This window comes from Triturus cristatus, chromosome 12, assembly GCF_964204655.1.
Source record: "Triturus cristatus chromosome 12, aTriCri1.1, whole genome shotgun sequence".
Classification (NCBI taxonomy): domain Eukaryota; kingdom Metazoa; phylum Chordata; class Amphibia; order Caudata; family Salamandridae; genus Triturus; species Triturus cristatus.
Window position 1 is genome coordinate 605,408,454 of NC_140595.1, and position 22,716 is coordinate 605,431,169.

At 50.5% G+C, this 22,716-nt stretch overlaps 1 protein-coding gene across 2 annotated transcripts in view; it reads right to left on the reverse strand.

Moving 5' to 3' along the window:
• The window catches only part of TANGO6 (transport and golgi organization 6 homolog), a 753,370-nt gene that overhangs the window by 479,075 nt on the left and 251,579 nt on the right, over positions 1-22,716 (reverse strand). For both annotated transcript variants that reach the window (XM_085637713.1, XM_085637712.1), the window contains exon 10: positions 10,269-10,395. In XM_085637713.1, coding sequence (XP_085493839.1) covers positions 10,269-10,395 — 127 coding nt within the window. The remainder of the gene's footprint in view (positions 1-10,268; positions 10,396-22,716) is intronic.

Sequence of the window (22,716 nt, forward strand, 5' to 3'; positions counted from 1 at the left end):
AGCCTTCCTGACTGGAACATGTCTGTTAGTGTATCCATATTAATGTCAACATTTCACTCAGTTTGCAGTCGGTTACTTTGGGCCAGACGAGAGCGACCAGTCTGATCCCAGGTACATAGCACTCAAAGGCTGCTGGAAGGCTGTTAGGAGCTGTGGCTCATCTGTGTTTGTCTGCATTTAAACAGCTTCTCTTGTCTCAAGTACTTTCTGACCCTTGTTAAACTCAAAACGATGATACTTCGGGCAGCAGCGAGGTGCCAAGTTTGCTCTTATCCTAATTTTACAAAGCAGGAGTTGTAGCATAACATTTTTAACTGCAGTTCTGACTAAATATCACAGCACAAGAGACCTGAAACACAGTGTGAGGATTGTGACATAATGACCCCTCTGCCCCACATTTCTCACGGCCTTACTTTATTCATTTCTGAAGTGGGGATCACCCCGATATCCCTCCCGCTCTCTCTCCCCCTCTCTCTCTTTCTCACTCTTTCCCTTTCTCTCTCCTCTCTCTTTTTCTCTCTCTCTCTCCCTCCCTCTTTCTTTCTCTCTCTCCCTCTATCTTTCTCTCCTCCCCCTCTCCATCTCTCTCCTCTTTCTCTCTCTCTCTCTTTCTCAGTCTCTCCCACCCTCTCTTGCTCTCTCTCTCACTCTTTCACTCTCTCCTATCTATTTCTCTTTCTCTGTCTCTCTCTCCCTCCCTCTTTCTCTCTTTCCCTCCCGCTCTCTCTTTATCTCTCCTCCCTCTCTCCCCCTGTTTCTATCTCTCTCCCTCTCTCTTTCTCTCTCTCTCTCCCTCTCTCTCTTTCACTCTTTCTAACCCTCTCTCTCTCCCTTTCTCTCTCTAGCTCTCTTTCTGTAACGCCCTGAACGTCTCAGGATCGTTTAACAGACACGATAATGAGAACGCAACCACTTGTGAAGGTTTAGTTATTTTAATGAAGGCAAAAATAATACAAGGAATAAACAAAGGTTATAGTCACTGGAATCCTCCAGGCTAAGTACGTTACCAGCCCACAGCACGGATGGTCCTAACCGTCCTCTGCATATACGCCGATCCCGGCGTATGCCAACAGAGGGCAGAAATGAAATGGCCGACAATGCCAATCGGTAGGCTGTGAGGGGCACGAAGAGTGTTGGGGAGAATCGAGGAGTCAGGGAAACACCCAGCCGGGGTCTCTACCTGAAGGGAGCAGCCGCTCAACCTCTTCCTCAGACTGCACCGGGACGCGGAGTCACCTCCTGGTGATGCGTCACCGATACCCCAATCACAAGCAAAGAAGACTGAACCGAGAGCAGCCGCTCGATCGATCCTGTGGACTTCCGAGTCTGTAACGCGGCAAACACCTCCTGGTGTGCGTTACAGCTGGCAGTCCCTGTATCTCTGGTCGGGCTGGGAGTTACGACTCCAACCAGCAAAAGCGCCACTGCGCTTTGACTCAGCCGAGTCAAAAAGCGAAGCTCAATGGTTATCCGGTAGAGCTTCCGGGTCCTTCACAGGTGACGATGGGGCAAGACACGGCCCAGGGAGTAACGACTCGACCTACCTCCGTTCTTGCCTTACTGGAGCACCACTCCGGAACACTGCTCTTCACTAAGCAGGTACGTCGGTGTAAACACAATATCCGACAGCGTTGTACCTCCCGGTTCCTCCCTTTATAGGGCGTGTTTTCCTTGAGTTATGTAACAGCTCTCCTGTTTACATAAGGGCGTGTTTTCCTTGAGTTATGTAACAGCTCTCCTGTTTACATAAGGGCGTGTTTTCCTTGAGTTATGTAACCGCTCTCCTGTTTACATAACCTCTCAACCGCTAAGCATCCTGGGAGTTGTAGTCCGTTTTCGCTGGTTACCGTTTTCCTCCCCTCGCATGACAGGAATTCTTGACAGTACATCCTCCCTCTCAGCGGCTCCCCACGGGTCCAGCGCTGGCAGGAAAACGCCGATGGAACAAGGAGACCAAGCGCGGAGCATGAACCCCTTCAGCCGGTTCCCATGACTGCTCCTCCGGGCCATAGCCTTTCCACGCAACCAGGTACCACAGCTTCCCCCTGCGCCATTTGGACGCCCGTATGCCCGACACTTCATACTCCACCTCCGACTCCACGCATACCGGCCTAGGTGTCCCAGACGGCTTGGAGGGTGCTGGTTTGAGCAATGATACATGAAAGACAGGGTGTATCCGCAATGACTGGGGCAAGCACACCTTCACGTTCACGGGACCCATACACTTGGTAATTCGATAGGGGCCCATGTACTTGGGATGGAACACACTGTTCTTTCGAAACCTCATGTTTCTTGTGGATATCCAGACGTAGTCTCCAGTGCGGTACAGTGGCCCGGGCCTTCTCTTCCTGTCTGCCGCAGCCTTGTATCTTCTCTTGGCCTCTATTAGGACAGCCCTTGAGCGCATCAACGTGTCTTTTATGTGTGCCACCCTGTCCGCTGTGGCGGGAATCCTGTCCTCTCTGAACGGATGTAGAAATGGCAAGAACCTGGGATGTTGGCCATAGTTGCTATAGAACGGAGATGACTGTGTGGAGCTGTGAGTGGCGTTGTTATAGGCTATCTCTGCAACCCATAGCAAGTCGACCCATTCTTCCCTGCCCTGGTCCACAAAACATCGCAGATACTGTTTGAGCGTTTGGTTCAGGCGCTCGGTTTGGCCGTCCGTTTGAGGGTGGTAGCTGGTGGACAGGGCGGTCTTAACATGCAGCGCAGTGCACCAAGTCTTCCAGAATTGCGCAGTAAACTGCGACCCCCGGTCCGACACGATCACCCCAGGTAATCCATGCAGTCGTACCACATTCTTTAGGAGTAGTGACGCCAATTCCCCGGCCGTAGGGACTCTCTTGCAGGGGATGAAGTGCCCCATTTTCGTCAAGTAATCCACCACCACCAGTATTGCCGTCATCCCCTGGTCTACCGGTAGGCCCACCACGAAGTCCAGTGATATGCTATCCCATGGTCTATCCGGGGTCGGAAGTGGATGTAAGAGCCCTTGGGTTCGGCCATGGTCGGCCTTCATGGTAGCACACGTAGGACACTCCTGTCCCCACCTCCTGACATCCACTCTCATGGTTGGCCACCAGAAATGCCGTCCCATGCTAGCCACCGTTTTTTCAAAGCCCAAATGACCTGCGCATGGAGAGTCATGGCACCAGATGAATGCTTGTTTCCTTAGCCTAGGCGTGGGTATCAATAGGCACCTGCCCTTCAGGGGTATCCCGTCCTTCAGCTGCCATTCTCTGTGACTGAGGAGCCACCTCCGCCATGCGAATGACCTGATCCCTCTCTTTATTCCCCTCAGGAAAGTATCCGGTTGGATAACCCCCAATACCATGCTCGGGGAAATGATGGAATGCTCGGTTGCAGGCAATGGTTCCTTAACTGCAGATTGACGGGACAGGGCGTCCGCCTTCCGGTTTTCCGTCCCCGGCCGATATGTGATGCGGAAGTTGAACCCCGCAAAGTAGATCATCCACCGCAGCTGTCTGGGAGAAAGGTGTCTTGTGGCCGTCATGAACTGTAGGTTCCGATGGTCCGTGTACACCGATACCACATGTCTTGCCCCCATCAACCAATGCCTCCATTCGGTGAAGGCGTCCTTGATTGCGAGAAGCTCCTTCTCCGCAATATGGTAGTTGCGTTCGGCGTCGTTGAGTTTGCGGGACATGTACGCAACGGGATGAAGCACCCCTGTGTCGTGGTTGCGTTGGGACAAGATAGCCCCCAGCGCCACATCCGATGCGTCCGCTTCCACCACGTAGGGGAGATCCGGATCGGGGTGAGCCAACACCGGCGCCTTACCAAAGGCGCTTTTCAGGGCCTCAAAGGCTTTGTTCGCTTCAGGTGACCAGACAAACTCCTTGGACTTCCTCAGTAGCTGTGTGATTGGGGCCACCAATCCTGATAATCCATCTATAAACCGCCTGTAAAAGTTGGCGAAGCCAATGAAACTTTGGACGTCCTTCACGCTTTGGGGCACGGGCCATTCTTTCACCGCCTTGATCTTTCGTTCTGCCATCTCCTGTCCCTCTGGACTCAGCATCACTCCGAGGAATTCCACGGATGTGACGTGGAAGTCACACTTGCTGAGTTTACAAAACAGCATGTTTTCCCTCAGCTTTTGGAGCACAGCTTTGACGTGGTGTACGTGCTCCTCCACACTGGACGAATAGATGAGGATGTCGTCGATATATACGACCACGTAGATATCCAACTCCTCTCTGAATACCTCATTCAAAAAGTACTGAAAGGCTGCCGGGGCGTTGCACAGACCGAACGGCATGACGAGGTACTCAAAAAGGCCGAACCTGGTCTTAAAGGCGGTCTTCCACTCGTCTCCGTCCCTCATGCGCACCAGATGGTATGCCCCTTTCAAATCCAACTTGGTGTAGATACGAGCTTTCTTGACCTGTTCCAGAAGTACACTGATGAGAGGCAAGGGGTACCGATTCTTTACGGTTATCGCATTCAATGCCCTAAAGTCCACACAGGCTCTCAGCTCCCCATTAGCCTTCGGGATGAAGAAGAGTGGCGAGGCGGCCGGAGACTTGGACGGGCGGATGAATCCTAGCTTGAGGAGTTTATCCAGGTACCCCCGGAGATGCACGTTTTCAGGCTCCGTCAGGGCATACAGCCTGCCGCTGGGAACGCTGGCCCCTGGCACCAGGTCGATCTGGCAGTCAAACTGTCTATGTGGTGGTAGCACTTCCGCCTTCACCTCATCAAATACATCCTCAAAACTGTGATAAGCCTGGGGGAGAGCCACATCTTTTTCTGCCGCTGTAGCCACCGTCTGACTCCCGCTCTCATCTGCGTCAAGGGATTCCGTTCTTATTCCACAATGCAGGATGCAATACGGTGACGTCAGTTCGATGTGATGTGTTGGCCAATCCACAGAGGGGTTGTGTTTCTGTAGCCACGGCAATCCCAATATGACGCCATATTGGGGCGCTCGGATGATGTTAAAATCGATTTGTTCCAAATGGTTCCTCCCACATCTCATCGGAAGGACCCCCGTGTGCTGCCCGATGGGCCCCGTCACTAATCGCCTTCCGTCTACAGCATAGACGTCTTCGGGTACAGCTTTGGGAAGAAGCACTAGCCCTAGCCTGCATGCCTCGTTGTGGTCCATAAACATGCCAGTGGCCCCTGAATCCACCATGGCCACAACGGGTATCCACTGGTCATGCACTCCCACGTGCACCGTGAGAAACAGGTGTCGTTGTCCCTTAGTGACCGAGTTGGAAAGTGAAGGGATGGATGAGTGACTCCGAGATGCCCCTTCTTTGGTCTGGGAGTCCTCTAGTTTTCCGCCGGTACGTCCACCACGGCTGTTACCGACCGGTTGGCCCGATAACGTGACGTCTTCGGTTTGGCAGGGCATTCACGTACGTAGTGGCCTTTTTTGCCACAATATAGGCACAATCTTTGTTTACGGCGTGACTCTTTCTCCGTGGCTGTGAGGCTCGCTCGTATTGCGCCGATGTCCATGGGTTCTCCCTTGGATGCGGTGGAAGTTTCAGGACTTCCCACTGTCACATAGGATGGAAGGGATTTTCCTTTTCTCCCATGATCCCCCTTTCTTTCACTTAGCCTATGTTCCAGCCGTAATACCAGGTTGATAAGGCCCTCACATGTCTTGGGTTGTGGGTCAATATGAGCCACGGCGTCCTTGAGCTCATCGCACAGCCCGTGATGGAAGAGCGCCGTCTGTTTAGCAACAGGCCACTTGGTTTCCGCAACCAGCCTTCGGAACGCGTTGAGATACTGCACCAGGTCGTTGGATCCCTGTCTCAACTCAAGCATTTCACGGTCCGCCGTGTACGAGTCAGCCCTTCTGTCGAAGACTTTCAGGAATTCCTCGCGAAAAGCACCCCAATCACATAAGATGGGGTCGTCCCTGCTCACCAGAGGTACTGCCCATTGTGCCGCGTTTCCAGCCAAATAGGATATAAGGAAAGCCACACGAGCCTGACTCGTGGGGAACGCCCTTGGTTTGCACGATAAATGTAGCGCCACTTGTGTGAGGAATACCTGCACTGTGTTAGGATCCCCACTGTACCTCTCTGGTGTTGCCAAGGGGACGGCTACCGGCATTTCCACTACTACCGCAGGGGTCTGGTTCGTGAGGGAGGTGCTGGGCGTGAGCGGGTCCAATTGGATAGCATCCAGTCTGGCTTTTACATCGGCTGTTTCTTGCCTGGAGGCAGCCAATTCAATTTGCACGGTCGCTAAAGCAGCCAGCACATCATCAAGTGTTGCCATGTCTGTTATCGACCGGGAGACAGTTAGTGTTATTAAGGTCGGATATTTTGTAACGCCCTGAACGTCTCAGGATCGTTTAACAGACACGATAATGAGAACGCAACCACTTGTGAAGGTTTAGTTATTTTAATGAAGGCAAAAATAATACAAGGAATAAACAAAGGTTATAGTCACTGGAATCCTCCAGGCTAAGTACGTTACCAGCCCACAGCACGGATGGTCCTAACCGTCCTCTGCATATACGCCGATCCCGGCGTATGCCAACAGAGGGCAGAAATGAAATGGCCGACAATGCCAATCGGTAGGCTGTGAGGGGCACGAAGAGTGTTGGGGAGAATCGAGGAGTCAGGGAAACACCCAGCCGGGGTCTCTACCTGAAGGGAGCAGCCGCTCAACCTCTTCCTCAGACTGCACCGGGACGCGGAGTCACCTCCTGGTGATGCGTCACCGATACCCCAATCACAAGCAAAGAAGACTGAACCGAGAGCAGCCGCTCGATCGATCCTGTGGACTTCCGAGTCTGTAACGCGGCAAACACCTCCTGGTGTGCGTTACAGCTGGCAGTCCCTGTATCTCTGGTCGGGCTGGGAGTTACGACTCCAACCAGCAAAAGCGCCACTGCGCTTTGACTCAGCCGAGTCAAAAAGCGAAGCTCAATGGTTATCCGGTAGAGCTTCCGGGTCCTTCACAGGTGACGATGGGGCAAGACACGGCCCAGGGAGTAACGACTCGACCTACCTCCGTTCTTGCCTTACTGGAGCACCACTCCGGAACACTGCTCTTCACTAAGCAGGTACGTCGGTGTAAACACAATATCCGACAGCGTTGTACCTCCCGGTTCCTCCCTTTATAGGGCGTGTTTTCCTTGAGTTATGTAACAGCTCTCCTGTTTACATAAGGGCGTGTTTTCCTTGAGTTATGTAACAGCTCTCCTGTTTACATAAGGGTGTGTTTTCCTTGAGTTATGTAACAGCTCTCCTGTTTACATAACCTCTCAACCGCTAAGCATCCTGGGAGTTGTAGTCCGTTTTCGCTGGTTACCGTTTTCCTCCCCTCGCATGACAGGAATTCTTGACACTTTCTCTCCCTCCCTCTCTCTCTCTTTATCCCTCTTCCCTCTCACTCCACTCTGTGGCACGTAATAACACGCCACATAATTACACTCTACTAAATGCAACATACACTCCACATAATACCACTCAGTGCCACATAATTACATACCACATATTTACACTCTACTCAATGCAACATAAATACGCCCCGATACCACTCCGTGCCACACAATTGCAATCCACATAATTACACTCTACTCAATGCAACATAAATACACTCCACAAAATACCACTCAGTACCACAGAATTACACACCACATATTTACACTCTACTCAATGCAACATAACTGCACTCAACATAATACCACTCAGTACCACATAATTACACGTCACATAATTACTGTAATCAATGCAACATACATGCACTCCACATACCACTCAATACTATATAATTCAACGTCACATAATTACTCTCTACTTAATGCAACATAAATACACTCCGCATAATACCACTCCGTGCCACATAATAACATACCACATAATTGCACTGAACTCAATACAACATAAATGCACGCCTTTGGGTGAAGCCGCGCTATATAAAAAAGCAACAAACAAAAAACGTTTGCAATGCAATAGGTCTCGCATTACTGAATGTTTGCGCTACTGGTGTTGCATTATTATTAGCAATGCCAATAGCTCAAACTTTTATAATCCGAGACCTTTTGCATTGCAAATGCTTGTTTAAAATGTAACTATTTTCGAGGGACAGGCAGCAAATTGCTGCTGGCCCTTTTGCCTTACAAGAAATGCTTTTGCACTAGTGAGATTTAATTTTTTAAAATTTATGGTTCCATTTCAGATTGATAAATAAAACAAATAAATGCTACCCACATCCAGTCGTAGGCGCATGCAGGTGTGGTGCTACATACGTGTCCATTCAGCATTACATGCACGTCCCTATGAAATGATGCAGCAAAAAACTGTGTAATGGCACCTTTTATTTATTTTACCCAATGCTTTACAGCATGAGCAAAAAAATGCTGAATGCCAGTGCTGCACAACATTGGCACAGCCAATAGGCCCACCCACAAAGCAAGACGTATTGGCTTTGCTAATGCTTGTTTGTTTAGCTGGGTAGTTGAACAAAAGTCCTGCAGGGGAAGCATCTTCCAGTCTACCATACGCACAGCAAACTTTCTGTTAAATGCTCACAGAATTCCTGTTTTCAAGCTTCGCAGTGCGGCACCAGTTGTACCGTCCCTCATTAAATTACTCGAAGTCCTCTAGTTGGAAGTATGTAGGTATTGGCCATGTCAATTTGTGGCTATGTCAGTAGGAAGAACCACTGATTTCAAGAAATGTCACACTGCAGAACACAGATTTCCTCAATCAGGAGAACAAGCACTCTGCGCAAATAGCTGACTGTACCTAATTTTCCAGATCTTTTATTTGGATTTAAGATGCATTATAAATATGACCACACTGTGCTTAGGTTGTCTGGGCTGCCAACTGTTACAATCTTGACAAAAAGTCACTTTTGCGAACTAATATTCACTAGTGTGTTTGAAAGAGTCGCCTTTTCAGTGTTCCTGGTTCTGAGTCACCAATATGAGATCCGAAAACATAGGAACCCATTCGGATCGCACATAGTGCATCTATCATCCCCCATTGCTACTCCAATGCATGGATGGGATGAAACCTTGCTCGTGTCCTCCTTGGGTTTGTCATCTTTGAAGGGCAACCCTATGAGAGATATTTTAGGCTGCCAGCACAAAACCACCGGTTCTTGGCAATGTAATAAGGCCAGAGCACAGCTGTGAACCAGGTCCTAGCACACCTCAGACCAATAGAAAATGCAGGCATTACATAGCTCCTCATTGTGGCCCATTCGCTTGCCCAGCATCACTTCTCAGCTTCTCTCAGTGCCACAGCCTCATGCGCTTCAGGAGTTAGCACAGCAGTTAGGAGTTACTGCTGGAAACCAAGCTGTACTCTGCAAGCTTCACCCTGGCTTCTTCATGGCAGCAGAGCAGCATCGCCGAGGGTGCAACAGCTCAGAAACCCCATCTCCGGACCACTAAGCACAGATGTGTAACCTCTTGAAATATACTCCCTACATTTGTGGGGGCCTGGGATTGTCAGTGACCATTGTTCAGCTCTCAATCACTATTTTACTTTAAGAAAATGAGACACAAACGCATCCTGTAGCAACTGGCTGCCACTCACTTCTTACCACCACTCGAAGCCATGGCAGAGGGCTGAGATTAAACCCCTTCCTTCCTTGGAGCCTAGCAAGCTCCATTCCTTTCCTTCCCCTCTTCCATCAACCATCAACCATGAAATCTATCCACAAGCTGTCTGCTTTTCAAATGTCTCTTTCCTCGGTTTTACCCTCACTCCCATTTAACACCACTGTCTTGTTCAAAAAGTGAATGTGTCTCATATTTTATGTCAAAGATTTTGGAGGAGAGCGGCCTCTGACTCCGCGACCTACAACTATAAGTGAAACCATACATTTCTTCCCTAGACATGCTGTGACCAACAACGTCAGAAAAATGATAAATGATTCAACAGATGGGATCTGCAAAGTCTGACATCATCCCTAACACAATTCCACCCCAGTGTTTTGTGAAAGTATTTACAGAAGACCAAGCAGCAGCTTCCACATCACAGCAGGGGAATGGTGCTCTGGATCCAGTTGGCTGAACCCATAAACCGCCCCCCCCCCCCCCCAGGCAGGCTCTTAACAGTAAGTGAGAATCCCAGGACCACAACCCGCAGGAGGATTCAGCATTGACAATGTTGTCATGGAATTAGACCTCCCCTTCCATTAAGGTCCAAAAAAAACCCTTACATTAGAATGGAACTTCCTGTTTAAGATAATGGTTGGACTGGGAGCTCCCAGCAGGGACCCGTGGGTTACAGGGGTCACAGGGGTCACGTGTGTACCTTGAGACAGCAGAGGAAGAAGTCTCCAGCAAGGCCGCTCTCTTTGCAGTGCGAGAGAAGGTCCACCAGGCATTCCACCATCCACTGGTCCGACGACACCTTCTGATACAGGGCCTCCTCTTCATCCCTACAAAGAGAACGGAAAACCTCTTATTAAAGTATAGCACAGCACCCTGCAGGCTACGCTGCACCGCTGCACAGAATCCGCTGCAGCCCATCTGGCAGTAGAGAAGAGGCATAGCTATAACAAGCATTGACAAAGTCCGTGGGTCTCGGCAATCCGAGAGCTATAGGCATGGTCAATGTTAATGCGTTTATGTACGGCACTATAATAAGGGGCAGTCCACAAAATAACAAAGTCAAGTCACAGAAATATCAGGGGCGCACTTTCTTTCGGTTTCACACTGATTCTGGGTAAGAATACGATCCAGAGTCAATAATGAACATGCATTGTACTGAATTGTGTTTTATGATTTGTTAGGTTTTTTATTCTAATAACAAATTTTATTCGTCAAAATAACACATATAATGCAGACCTCTGAATCCCAGAGACAACTGCCGCATGTACCATACAAAAAAAATCGGCTTTGACCATTTTACTCATTTAAGACAGGAGAATCTGAAAAGCGATACATATAGAATCAACCCCTGCAAACCCCCAACATCCCCCCTCCCCACCCCCCATGCACCGTCTCCTCACTCCTGAAAAGCATATCTCTAAACCAATGATTTGTTAGGTTTGACACCGTCAACGACGTTTATAATATTTTGAGCACGCACAAGATAGTGCGGGTTTTACTAAACTGCTCCTGGGTTTGTAAATAACCACTGGAGAGCCATTGACAAACAGTAGGCTAAATAAGCCGTATTTTAATATGAAATAATTATCCCCGTTCGATTTTGTAGTTTATGTTAGTTAGAAATTCACATTTTAAGACAAAACAAGAATAAAGGGGTAAAGTACAGACATGAAGTCCTGAGGTGAAAATCAGTCATTGGAAAATGATAGGATGCCATAGTGAACTACTGGACACATAGAACTGTTGTGACAGAAGAGAGAAAATGAAATGAATAATGAACTATTGAGAGGAAAATAAAACTACATTGAAAATATGGCAGTAAAGCACTCCAAGTAGAAAAAAATTGAGGAAAAAATGAACTTGTCCTTGGAAGCTGCTCTCCGTAGCAGTAATTTTGGGAACACTGCACTTCCGGCTGTGTCACCAGTTACTGCCCTCAGAATACCAACTCTTAAACAGAGGTTGAAGTGCTTTAAAAAACGTATGGGAACTGTGATGCTGCATGCGATGGGGCGGGATCAGTGAGTGTGGGGGTGGGTTCAGCGGTGTGGCTAAAAATACAAAAGATTCAGCACGTTTTTTTTTGCTTTTTTACTGTTAGGTAGCAACATATAAAATAGTGCGCAGCTTAAATAATAAAATTTAATAAGTTGTTACTGTGGGAAATGCAATATAGTACATTATAAAACCTCTATTAGTTAATGCCCCTTAAACGTCTATGTATAAACAGAGAGTCACAGAATTAAATATTTGTTGGTGAAGTAGAGAATAGTGACTTATGTATTTTTAGTGCTACGAGGTCACAGCCTGTTTGTTTTGCATTACACACAGAATAGGATATACAGCTGCAAAATGCACATCAAGGTTTAATATCTAAGTATTCCAGAATCACCCAACGGAATATTCAGAAGAAAAACTCCCACAAGTCAGACGAGGGAGCGATCCCCATCGGACGGGCAACCATGGAATATAATATACATATAGAACATAGGTTAATATAAGGACCAAACAGCCATGAGGCAAGGTGACCACATCACACAATGGCCAAGAGGCAAGTACAACAGGTCATGCAACGACCGTGAGGTGAAGGAAAGAAGGTCACACAATGGTCACGGTGTGGGGCAGAAAGAAAACAAGAAAAACAATGTTGTTCTACAATCAAATGCTGAGTAATCACAGCGGAAAGAACGGTCAATATCTGGGGTATGACGTATTTTCCCCAATATCAGAGGAATTTAAGCCCCTGGCTTGAAGAGGCCTGTACCACCAGAGGCGCAAGGCGTCACTCTCGAATCTCAAGCTTGGGGACAACAAGTCTCCATGAAACTTGCCAATCCTACCTCTAGCCAGGAGAGGTGCCATAACGCAACACTGGCATGCGCGACCAAGTCCACAAAGTGCAAACAGTCAAAGAGGGAAAACGATGTAACAATCAAAGGATAGGAGGAGACAACTCCAAGGGAGTGTAGAGCAAAAACTGCGTACCATTGATACGTGATGGAACCCCCAGGAGGAGATAAGAGGCTGCCAAAGGAACTGAACTATGAAACAAGGTTTCCAATGCAATAACCGGACAGGATAACAAGTCCTGAGCCACAGCCCAGGGACAGAAGAAAGGGCAATAAGCCCGAGGGGCCAATGTCACACATCTCACAATATGCTAAAAGGAATCGCATGACAAAGGATTCACATAACATTCGCATCCAAAGAACCCGACCGGCTAGTAGAGTAAGACTCTTTCAGGGTCTCAAGACAGGAGGCTAGCCAGCAGCACCAGAGATCAGGGGAAAGACACTGATCTGGCGACTGACGCTACAAAACACACATACTGCGTTCTAATAACAAGGGGGAAAATGGGATGGGGGCAAGCCAAGGGTCTGGCACCCCCCCGACTAGCCCGAAACCTAAGTAAGGCTGCATCTAATGGGGCTCCAAAAAGATTAACCCTATCAAATGGCATGTCAAGCAAGGTTGTCTGGACAGCTTCTGAAGATCCAGATGCCTGAAGCCAGGTGTGTCGGCGCAATACCACAGCCGACGCCAAGGCTCGACCAATTGAATCGGTGGAATCCATTCCACACCTGATGAGCAGCTTAACCCCCTGCCGACCATCAAAAATCAACTGGGTCAACTCGTCCTTGTTGGCCTCTGGGAACAAAGGTAAAAATTGTGCCAAAGAGTCCTACAAGGCATGAAGAAAGTGTCCTAGGGCGCAAAGCGTGTTGGTTATTTATTTATTTATTTATTTATTTATTTAAGGAGCTTATAAAGCGCACGGCTACCTCCAACGGGGGTGTCCCGGCGCTGTAGACTACATACAAGAAAAGGAGGAGTTAAGGTTTAGAGAACAGCCAGGTTTTTAATTTTTTACGAAAAAGAGTCTCAGAGAAAGTGAACCTCAGATCAAGGGGTAAGGTGTTCCAGAGCTTAGCAGTCATGACTGTAAATGCTCTACCACCCATTCTAGATCGGCGGAAGCGGGGAACAGTAAGAAGGCGTAGAGAATTGGATCGCAAAGATCTGACAGATTGAGAGAGAACAAGTCTCTTTCTCAAGGAATCCGGGCCAGACCCATTAAGGGCCCGGAAAGCAATAATCAGCATCTTGAACTGAATACGAAGAGAGATGGGAAGCCAGTGAAGCTTCTTACGGTAGGCCGCAATCGACTGCCGGTATGAAATGTTGCCAATCAGCCTAGCCGCAGCGTTCTGAACGATCTGAAGGCGTTCAATTAGATACAAGGGGGCACCGGCATAAAGGCTATTAGCATAGTCCAAGTGAGATGTAATCAACGCGTGAATGGCTGTTCTACGGGCCTCCAAAGGCAGATAAGGAAAGATCTTTCTGATCATACGCAGTTTGCCGAAACAGGCTGCGGTGACCTTATTAATCTGAGCTCTACAAGAAAGAGTGTTATCAAATTGAAAGCCCAGATTACGAGCAGATTGGACAGGGATGGGAGGGGGGTTAAGCTCAGTTGGCCACCAAAGAATAGCAGGAGGGATAGTGTTCAGATTAAAAAATAGGACCTCCGTCTTGTCAGTGTTAAGTCGAAGATGATTGGAAGTCATCCAAGAACAAATATTGCTAAGACAATGGCGGAAACTGACAAAGCTGGAATCCGAGTGATCTCTAAAAGAGAACATAAGCTGAGTATCATCAGCGTACGAGACCACACGGACCCCCCAAGACTCTACCACATCAGCCAGGGGGGCAAGATAGACATTAAAAAATAAAGGGCTAAGAGCGGAGCCCTAAGGCACACCGCATTGGAGGGGTTTACCCTCAGATTCGAAGGGTTTAAGAAGAACCTTCTGGGATCGACCAGTAAGAAAGGAGGCAATCCAAGATAAGGCGGAGCCGCCCAACCCAATCTGTCTCAGACGATCCAGTAAGATAGCGTGAGACACCGTATCGAAAGCTGCAGATAGGTCGAGTAAGACCAGCATGGCCTCCTCGCCCCTATCTACAGACTCCTGAATCGTCTCGGAGACCTCCAACAAGGCAGTCTCAGTGCTAAAGCCGGTTCTAAATCCGGACTGTGAGTCATGAAGCAATGAGTTGGTTTCTAGATAATCAGCTAATTGTAACTGCACAGCCTTCTCTAGAACTTTCGCCGGTTTAGGAAGCAGGGAGATGGGGCAATAGTTACAAAATTGCGCTGGGTCTGCGTCAACTTTCTTCAAGATGGGGACTAACAGGGCCCCCTTCCAAGCAGTTGGAAACTGGCCCGAGCCCAGAGACATGTTCCAAATAGAAAGCAGAGGTTTAACCAATAATGGGGCTAAATCACCCATAATTTTGGCAGGAACCGGATCTAGGGGAGAACCAGACTTACACTGAGTAAGCAGGGTAAGTGCGGACTCAGTGGAGAGCTCTTTAAAAGCCAACAGGGACGGACTTACCGAGTCTCTGGGACAAGAGCTAATGGGAGTCAGCGCAGTAGGAAAAGAAGTAGAGATCTTATCAATCTTATCCTGGAAAAATGCTGACAGCCCATTACATAAAGCCTGGTTAGAGGAGTTTTGGGGCACCAAGGCAGGGGGATTGACAAAGTCCTTTACAATCTTAAACAAAGTTTTAGACAAGTTATCAGAGTTCTTAATTTGTGTAGCAAAAAACTCTCTCATTGTAGATTTTTTTAGTTTTGAAAACTTTTTTAAAGCACACTTATAAATAAATTTAGCCTCAGGATCATAGGAGAGTCGCCATTTGCGTTCTAGCTTTTTACAATGACTCTTTTCCTCAGGTAGAGCCGAAGAGAACCACGGGGCAGAAGGACGAGATCTAGCAGAAGTAATAGGCAGTATGGGAGCGACAACATCAATAGCACTCAGTAAAGCAGAGTTGAACTGAGTCACACTAGCGTCAACATCATTAGACATGGCAGCAGAAGGAGAAGATGGAAAAAATGGATCCAGAGCAGAGCAGGTGATTTTATGCCACTTTCTCCCAAATTCTCTGGCCGGCGCCACTGGATCCGGTACCGAGGGAAGAATGAGGTCAAAAGGGATAAAATGATGGTCGGACCAGGTAAGAGGAAGGGAGGGATGAACAATGATAGCAGGATGGTTGGAGAAAATCAGATCAAGAGTATGGCCTGCTACATGCGTCGCGCCAGTGACTAGTTGGGTCAGATTTAAACCCAGTAAGGTATCTAACAGTTGAGTAGCCTGGGGACAGGAGGGGTTATCAACGTGTAAATTAAAATCACCGAGCACCAAAAAGTACGGATGTTTGAGAGAGAGATCCGCTATCTGATGAGTCAGCGAAGTAAGGGAGAGGGCAGAGGCATTGGGGGGATTATACACTAAAATCCCAGCCGAAATAACAGCTGTTGAATCTGAAATGGTGAAGTATAAGGCTTCAATCAGTCCAGTGTTCGTGAGTTTGCGGATCGTCAAATGAAGATGGGATTTAAGTATAATAGCAAGACCTCCTCCGGCTTTGCCACTCTCTCGGTTAATGCCCATTAGGAGATACCCAGAGGGGACAGCTAAATGAATATCGGGTTTAGAGGTGTCTTTTAACCAGGACTCAGTGAGAAACAGGATGTCCCAAGCATGGGTCTCCAGGGATGTCCAGATCTCACTAGCATGGCGGGGGAGAGAGCGGCAGTTGACCAACCCCGCCCTCAAAGTCAGGGAATGAGAGGGGCGTTTGTGCGGATAGGAGAGAGGGCGAGCGCGTCTGCTCACAGGGGGGAGAACCAATTCACAATGGGGGCAGGAAAAAGAGTGTCCCATCAGCTTACCCGGGTAGCAGGGGTAGATCGGCATACATGTATTCACACGCATCTGTAATAGCTGATCTCTGGACCAGCAGAGAGGGCCGTTTTCAGAACAACCAGCAGAAGGACTGGCCCTAGGCACGGGCCAGGCGCGGACGGGCGCAGACGGGCTTGCCTTCGGCGCGCCAGCGGCGCGCCCGCCCAATGCGCGGACGAGAAGACAGTCTGTTTAAGTACATAGAGAGGAGGGCGGGAGGCGTCCAAGGTCTGGACCGCTACCCTGCCTTCCCCTAAGATGGCGGCGACTGTCCTCTGCGAGCCGGCGTCGGCGTTACAGATAGGCTAAGTCGATGACAGTCGGGGAAAGGGGACTGGCCAAGCTGGGAATGCGGTGAGTAAAAACACACTGTTTAAGATATGTACACGTTTTAAAAACAAGCTATCAGCAAGCGAGCACAGTGCCCAGAAAATGCATGAGCTATAAGTCCAACAATGTTACAAACACTTTAAAACAAATTAATAGCGACAAGCACAAGGCACAGAAGTATGGGAAAGGGATGGCAAGCGCCCCCGGCTTCCGCCTCAGGGGAAAGTAGTATTAAGTCTAAAGGCAGGCAAAAAGTGATCCCTTAAGTAACGAGGGAGGGCGGGAGGCGTCCAAGGTCTGGACCGCTACCCTGCCTTCCCCTAAGATGGCGGCGACTGTCCTCTGCGAGCCGGCGTCGGCGTTACAGATAGGCTAAGTCGATGACAGTCGGGGAAAGGGGACTGGCCAAGCTGGGAATGCGGTGAGTTAAAACACACTGTTTAAGATATGTACACGTTTTAAAAACAAGCTATCAGCAAGCGAGCACAGTGCCCAGAAAATGCATGAGCTATAAGTCCAACAATGTTACAAACAGTTTAAAACAAATTAATAGCGACAAGCACAAGGCACAAAGCACAGAAGTATGGGAAAGGGATGGCAAGCGCCGCCGGCTTCCGCCTCAGGGGAAAGTAGTATTAAGTCTAAAGGCAGGCAAAAAGTGATCCCTTAAGTAACGAGGGAGGGCGGGAGGCGTCCAAGGTCTGGACCGCTACCCTGCCTTCCCCTAAGATGGCGGCGACTGTCCTCTGCGAGCCGGCGTCAGCGTTACAGATAGGCTAAGTCGATGACAGTCGGGGAAAGGGGACTGGCCAAGCTGGGAATGCGGTGAGTAAAAACACACTGTTTAAGATATGTACACGTTTTAAAACAAGCTATCAGCAAGCGAGCACAGTGCCCAGAAAATGCATGAGCTATAAGTCCAACAATGTTACAAACACTTTAAAACAAATTAATAGCGACAAGCACAAGGCACAAAGCACAGAAGTATGGGAAAGGGATAGCAAGCGTCCCCGGCTTCCGCCTCAGGGGAAAGTAGTATTAAGTCTAAAGGCAGGCAAAAAGTGATCCCTTAAGTAACGAGGGAGGGCGGGAGGCGTCCAAGGTCTGGACCGCTACCCTGCCTTCCCCTAAGATGGCGGCGACTGTCCTCTGCGAGCCGGCGTCGGCGTTACAGATAGGCTAAGTCGATGACAGTCGGGGAAAGGGGACTGGCCAAGCTGGGAATGCGGTGAGTAAAAACACACTGTTTAAGATATGTACACGTTTTAAAAACAAGCTATCAGCAAGCGAGCACAGTGCCCAGAAAATGCATGAGCTATAAGTCCAACAATGTTACAAACACTTTAAAACAAATTAATAGCGACAAGCACAAGGCACAAAGCACAGAAGTATGGGAAAGGGATAGCAAGCGCCCCCGGCTTCCGCCTCAGGGGAAAGTAGTATTAAGTTGGTGGAGCGTAATGCTGCACTAGAGGAGTAAAGAACAAGTTACTTACTATCGGTAACGATGTATCTGTAAGAAACATTAGTTAGTTAGATTCCTCACCTTAGAATATCCCCAGGCGTCAGACTGGATCCGGAAGATTTTTCGTCAGCAATACCCCTTGCGCGTCGCTAGGCGTCGTCTGCGGCTCCGCGTCCGTCGTCGGCGTCGTGCGCTGGAATGACGTCGGAGTACTTAGACGCCGCCCTCGCGCGCTGACGTCAGTTCTTGTACATAGCCTTCCGCGCCAGGAACGCAGAGCCATGCTAAGACCGACACTGGTGCCAAAATTAAAATCTAGGGGCCTGAAAAGGATAACCTTAACCCTAGATGTCAGTTCGCAGAACGGGGAGGATGGGTGGGTCGGTGAGGAATCTAACTAACTAATGTTTCTTACAGATACATCGCTACCGAAGGTAAGTAACTTGTTCATCTGAAAGAAACACGTTAGTTAGATTCCTCACCTTAGAATAGATACCCAAGCAATACCATCCCCAGTGGTGGGTCTGCGAACCAAGATCACACCAGAAAGTCCTGGAGGACAGAACGGCCAAAGAAGCCATCCCTCCGGACTTGGCTGTCAAGGCAGTAATGCCTGGCAAACGTGTGTAGTGAAGCCCACGTCGCCGCCTGACAGATGTCCTGCAAAGGGACACCCCGTCCCAAAGCAGTAGTAGCCGCTGTGGCCCGAGTAGAATGGGCGCGCAGCCCAACAGGAGGGTCCTTTTTTGCCAAGGAATAACAAATTTTGATGCACAAAACGACCCACCGAGAGATGGTCCGTTTGTGCACAGCTTTCCCCTTCTTAGCACCCACGTATCCAACGAAAAGTTGGTCGTCCACCCGGAACTGCTTTGTGTGGTCCAAGTAAAAGGAGAGCGCACGTTTTGGGTCCAGACGGTGGAGCCTCTCTTCCTCTTTGGAAGGATGCGGAGGCGGAAAGAAGGTGGGCAAGGTGACAGACTGCCCAAGATGAAATGGAGTCACCACTTTCGGAAGAAAGGAGGGACGAGGCCGAAGGACAACCTTGTCCGGATGAACAGATAGAAAAGGAGGCTTTGAAGATAAAGCCTGGAGCTCACTCACCCGTCTAGCCGAGGTGATGGCTACCAGAAAAGCAGTCTTAAGCGTCAGCAGACGAAGAGGACAATTATGAAGAGGCTCAAAGGGAGCACACATTAGAAATGTGAGAACAAGATTCAAGTCCCACTGAGGCATTACAAAAGGGACAGGAGGGAACGTGTGAGTAATGCCTTTTAGAAAGCGTGTAACTACAGGGGACTTGAAAAGAGAAGGCTGATCAGGAAGCCGCAAGAAGGCAGAGATGGCAGCAAGATAACCTTTCAGGGTGCCCAGGGCAGAGCCCTGCCGGGCCAAAGAAAGAAGAAAGAGGAGAACCTCAGAAAGAGGGGCGGAAAGGGGATCCACAGCCTTTGCTGTGCACCATGCCACAAATTTGTTCCACCGGCAGGCGTATACCGACTTTGTGGAGGGACGCCTGGCTGCCAGAATGATATCACAGACTTCAGGAGGCAAGCCAAATGGCATCAACTGTCGCCGCTCAATCTCCACGCATGGAGGTGGAGGCTGTACAGGTTCGGGTGGAGGACCGTCCCCTGCTGCTGCGACAGAAGATCCTCCCGAAGGGGCAGACGTATCGGAGGATCGGTCAACATACTGAGTAGCTCGGGATACCAGTACCTTCGTGCCCAATCCGGAGCCACCAAGATGACTTGGGCCCGGTCGTGCCTGATCTTCTTCAGCACTCTGGGCAGAAGTGGTATAGGCAGAAAGGCGTACAGCAGACCGCAACTCCACTCGTGACGAAAAGCGTCGCCGAGCGAGTGCCACCTTGGAAATTCCAACGCGCAGAACTGCTGACATTGCGCGTTCTCTTCGGTGGCGAATAGATCTAACCAAGGCTCTCCCCACTGCTGAAAGAGACCTTGCGCCACTTCGGAGTTCAGACGTCATTCGTGATCCATCATGCACCGGCGGCTGAGTTCGTCTGCTCTGGCGTTCAGAGAGCCCGCCAGATGTTGAACCACTAGGGTGACGCCCTGGTGTTCCAGCCATGTCCAGAGGCGCAGAGCCTCCTGACAAAGGGTCCACGACCCCACCCCGCCCTGTTTGTTGCAATACCACATGGCGGTGGTGTTGTCCGTGAACACCTGCACGACACTTCCCCTGACAGAGGGAAGGAAGGCTTTCAGTGCAAGTCGGATTGCTCTCAACTCCAACAGGTTGATGTGGAGACGAGACTCCGCCGGAGACCAGAGGCCTCTGATCTCCGCCTCTCCCATATGGCCACCCCATCCCAGGAGGGACGCATCCGTCACTACGACATGCTCCGGTTGGGGAAGGGAGAGGCTCTTGCCCTTGACCCAATCGCGGTCCGTGAGCCACCACTGCAACTGCTGTGCAGTGCCCTCCGAGATCAAGACATGGTCGGACAGGTTGCCGTGATGCTGGGCCCACTGAAACTTCAGGTCCCACTGCAGAGCCCGCATGCGCTGCCTGGCGTGATGCACTAGTAGGATGCAGGAGGCCATCAGCCCCAGAAGCCGCAACACTAGCCTGACCGAAACCCAGGATAGAGGCCGAAAGATGGGAATCAGGGCCTGTATATCCCGGACCCGCTGCTCCGGTGGATGGACCCGGAACTGCGCCGAATCGAGAACCGCGCCGATGAAGAGGAGCTTCTGAGAGGGACTCAGGTGTGACTTCGGCACGTTGATGGAAAATCCCAGCAAATGCAGGAGATCCGCCGTAGTCTGGAGGTGGGAGACGACTGTCTGGGGCGAGCCCGCCTTCAACAACCAGTCGTCGAGATAGGGGAAGACTGTGACCCCTGATCTGCGCAGATGAGCTGCGACCACCGCCATCACTTTCGTGAACACCCGAGGGGCACTGGTGAGGCCGAAGGGGAGCACGGTAAACTGAAAGTGCTCTTGGCCCACCGTGAACCGCAGGTAACGCCTGTGGGCCGGCAGGACGGGGATGTGGAAATATGCGTCCTGCAAGTCCAACGCTACCATCCAGTCTCCGGGGTCTAGGGCAGCTAGAACCTGAGCCAAAGTCAACATCTTGAACCTTTCCTTCCGGAGGAAGGCATTGACGTTCCGGAGGTCCAAGATAGGGCGTAGGCCCCCTTTGCCCTTCTTGGGAACCAGGAAGTAGTGGGAATAACAACCACGACCTACTTCTGGACTCGGAACGCGCTCGACGGCCCCCTTGGCCAAGAGGGCCGAAACTTCCTCGTGGAGAAGATTCAAATGATCCCCCGAGATACGGTGGTGCTGCGGTGGCATGGCTGGAGGGGTCGTCTCGAAGGGGAGGGAGTAGCCCCTTCGGACGATTTGCAGCACCCACCTGTCCGATGTGATGGACCGCCAGTGGAGCAGGTGATGGCGAACTCTGCCGCCCACTGGCGTGGAATGGGCCTGAAAGCTCGGACTAGGAAGGCTTTGAGGCGGATGCTGCCGGGGTGGATGTGGGCTGACCTCGTCGTCCTCCAGAACCGCCTCGGCGGAAACCACGTCCGCGACCGCGCGCAGGTTGGTTCTGCGGCTGGTGGCTAGGCGCACGTGAGGAGGCACCCCTTCCTTGGCCACGAAAGGGGCGAAAGGCGGAAGATTGCGACCGCGGGGCCGAGAGGCCCAAGGACTTGGCCGTAGCCCGGGAGTCCTTAAAGCGGTTCAGCGCACTGTCCACTTTCTCGCCAAACAGGCGAGTGCCATCAAACGGCATGTCCATGAGAGTGCTCTGGACATCGCCCGAAAATGACGTGGACCGCAGCCAGGCGTGACGTCTAAGCGCCACTGTGGTAGAAATGGCCCTACCCAGCGAGTCCGTGGTGTCAAGCCCACAACGTATAGCATGTCGCGCGGCATCCCTCCCATCGGCCAGAGCCTGGGTAAGTCGTGTCCGGACCTCCTCCGGACACAGGGGCAGCGCGTCCTCCACCGCATCCCACAGAGAGTGGGAATAACGGACCAAGAGGCAAGCGGTGTTCAAAGACCGCAGGCCCAAACTAAGGGAAGAGAACAGCTTCTTGCCAAACTGTTCCAGTCTCTTGGAATCCCGGTCCGGCGGGGCGGTCGGGAAAGAGGATTGGGAGGTGGAGGCCTGGATAACCAGGCTCTCAGGGGTAGGGTGTTGGGACAGAAAACTGGGGTCGCCCGGAGCAGGGCGGTGGCGCCTGGCGACATTCCTGTCCACAGGAGGAACTGTGGAGGGCTTGGACCAGGTGCCCTGCAGAACGTCAATGAGGGCCTCATTGAATTGCAGCAGAGGCTCAGTGGAGCTTGCGGCAGACTGAAGCACCTCAGTAAGAACGTTAGTCCTCACAGCCACGGCAGGCAGCTCGAGCCCAAGGGCTGCGGCCGCCTTGCGCAGCACCACAGAAAAAGCAGCGCCCTCCTCTGAAGCCACAGTCGGAGGAGAGACAAATCCAGTGTCTGGAGAGGTATCCAGGCCACTGGCCTCCCCCAGTTCATCTGCCCAGTCCTGGGACAGTTGAGCCTGAACGGCCATAGGATCCTCGGATCCCTCCCAGTTGTCCCCAT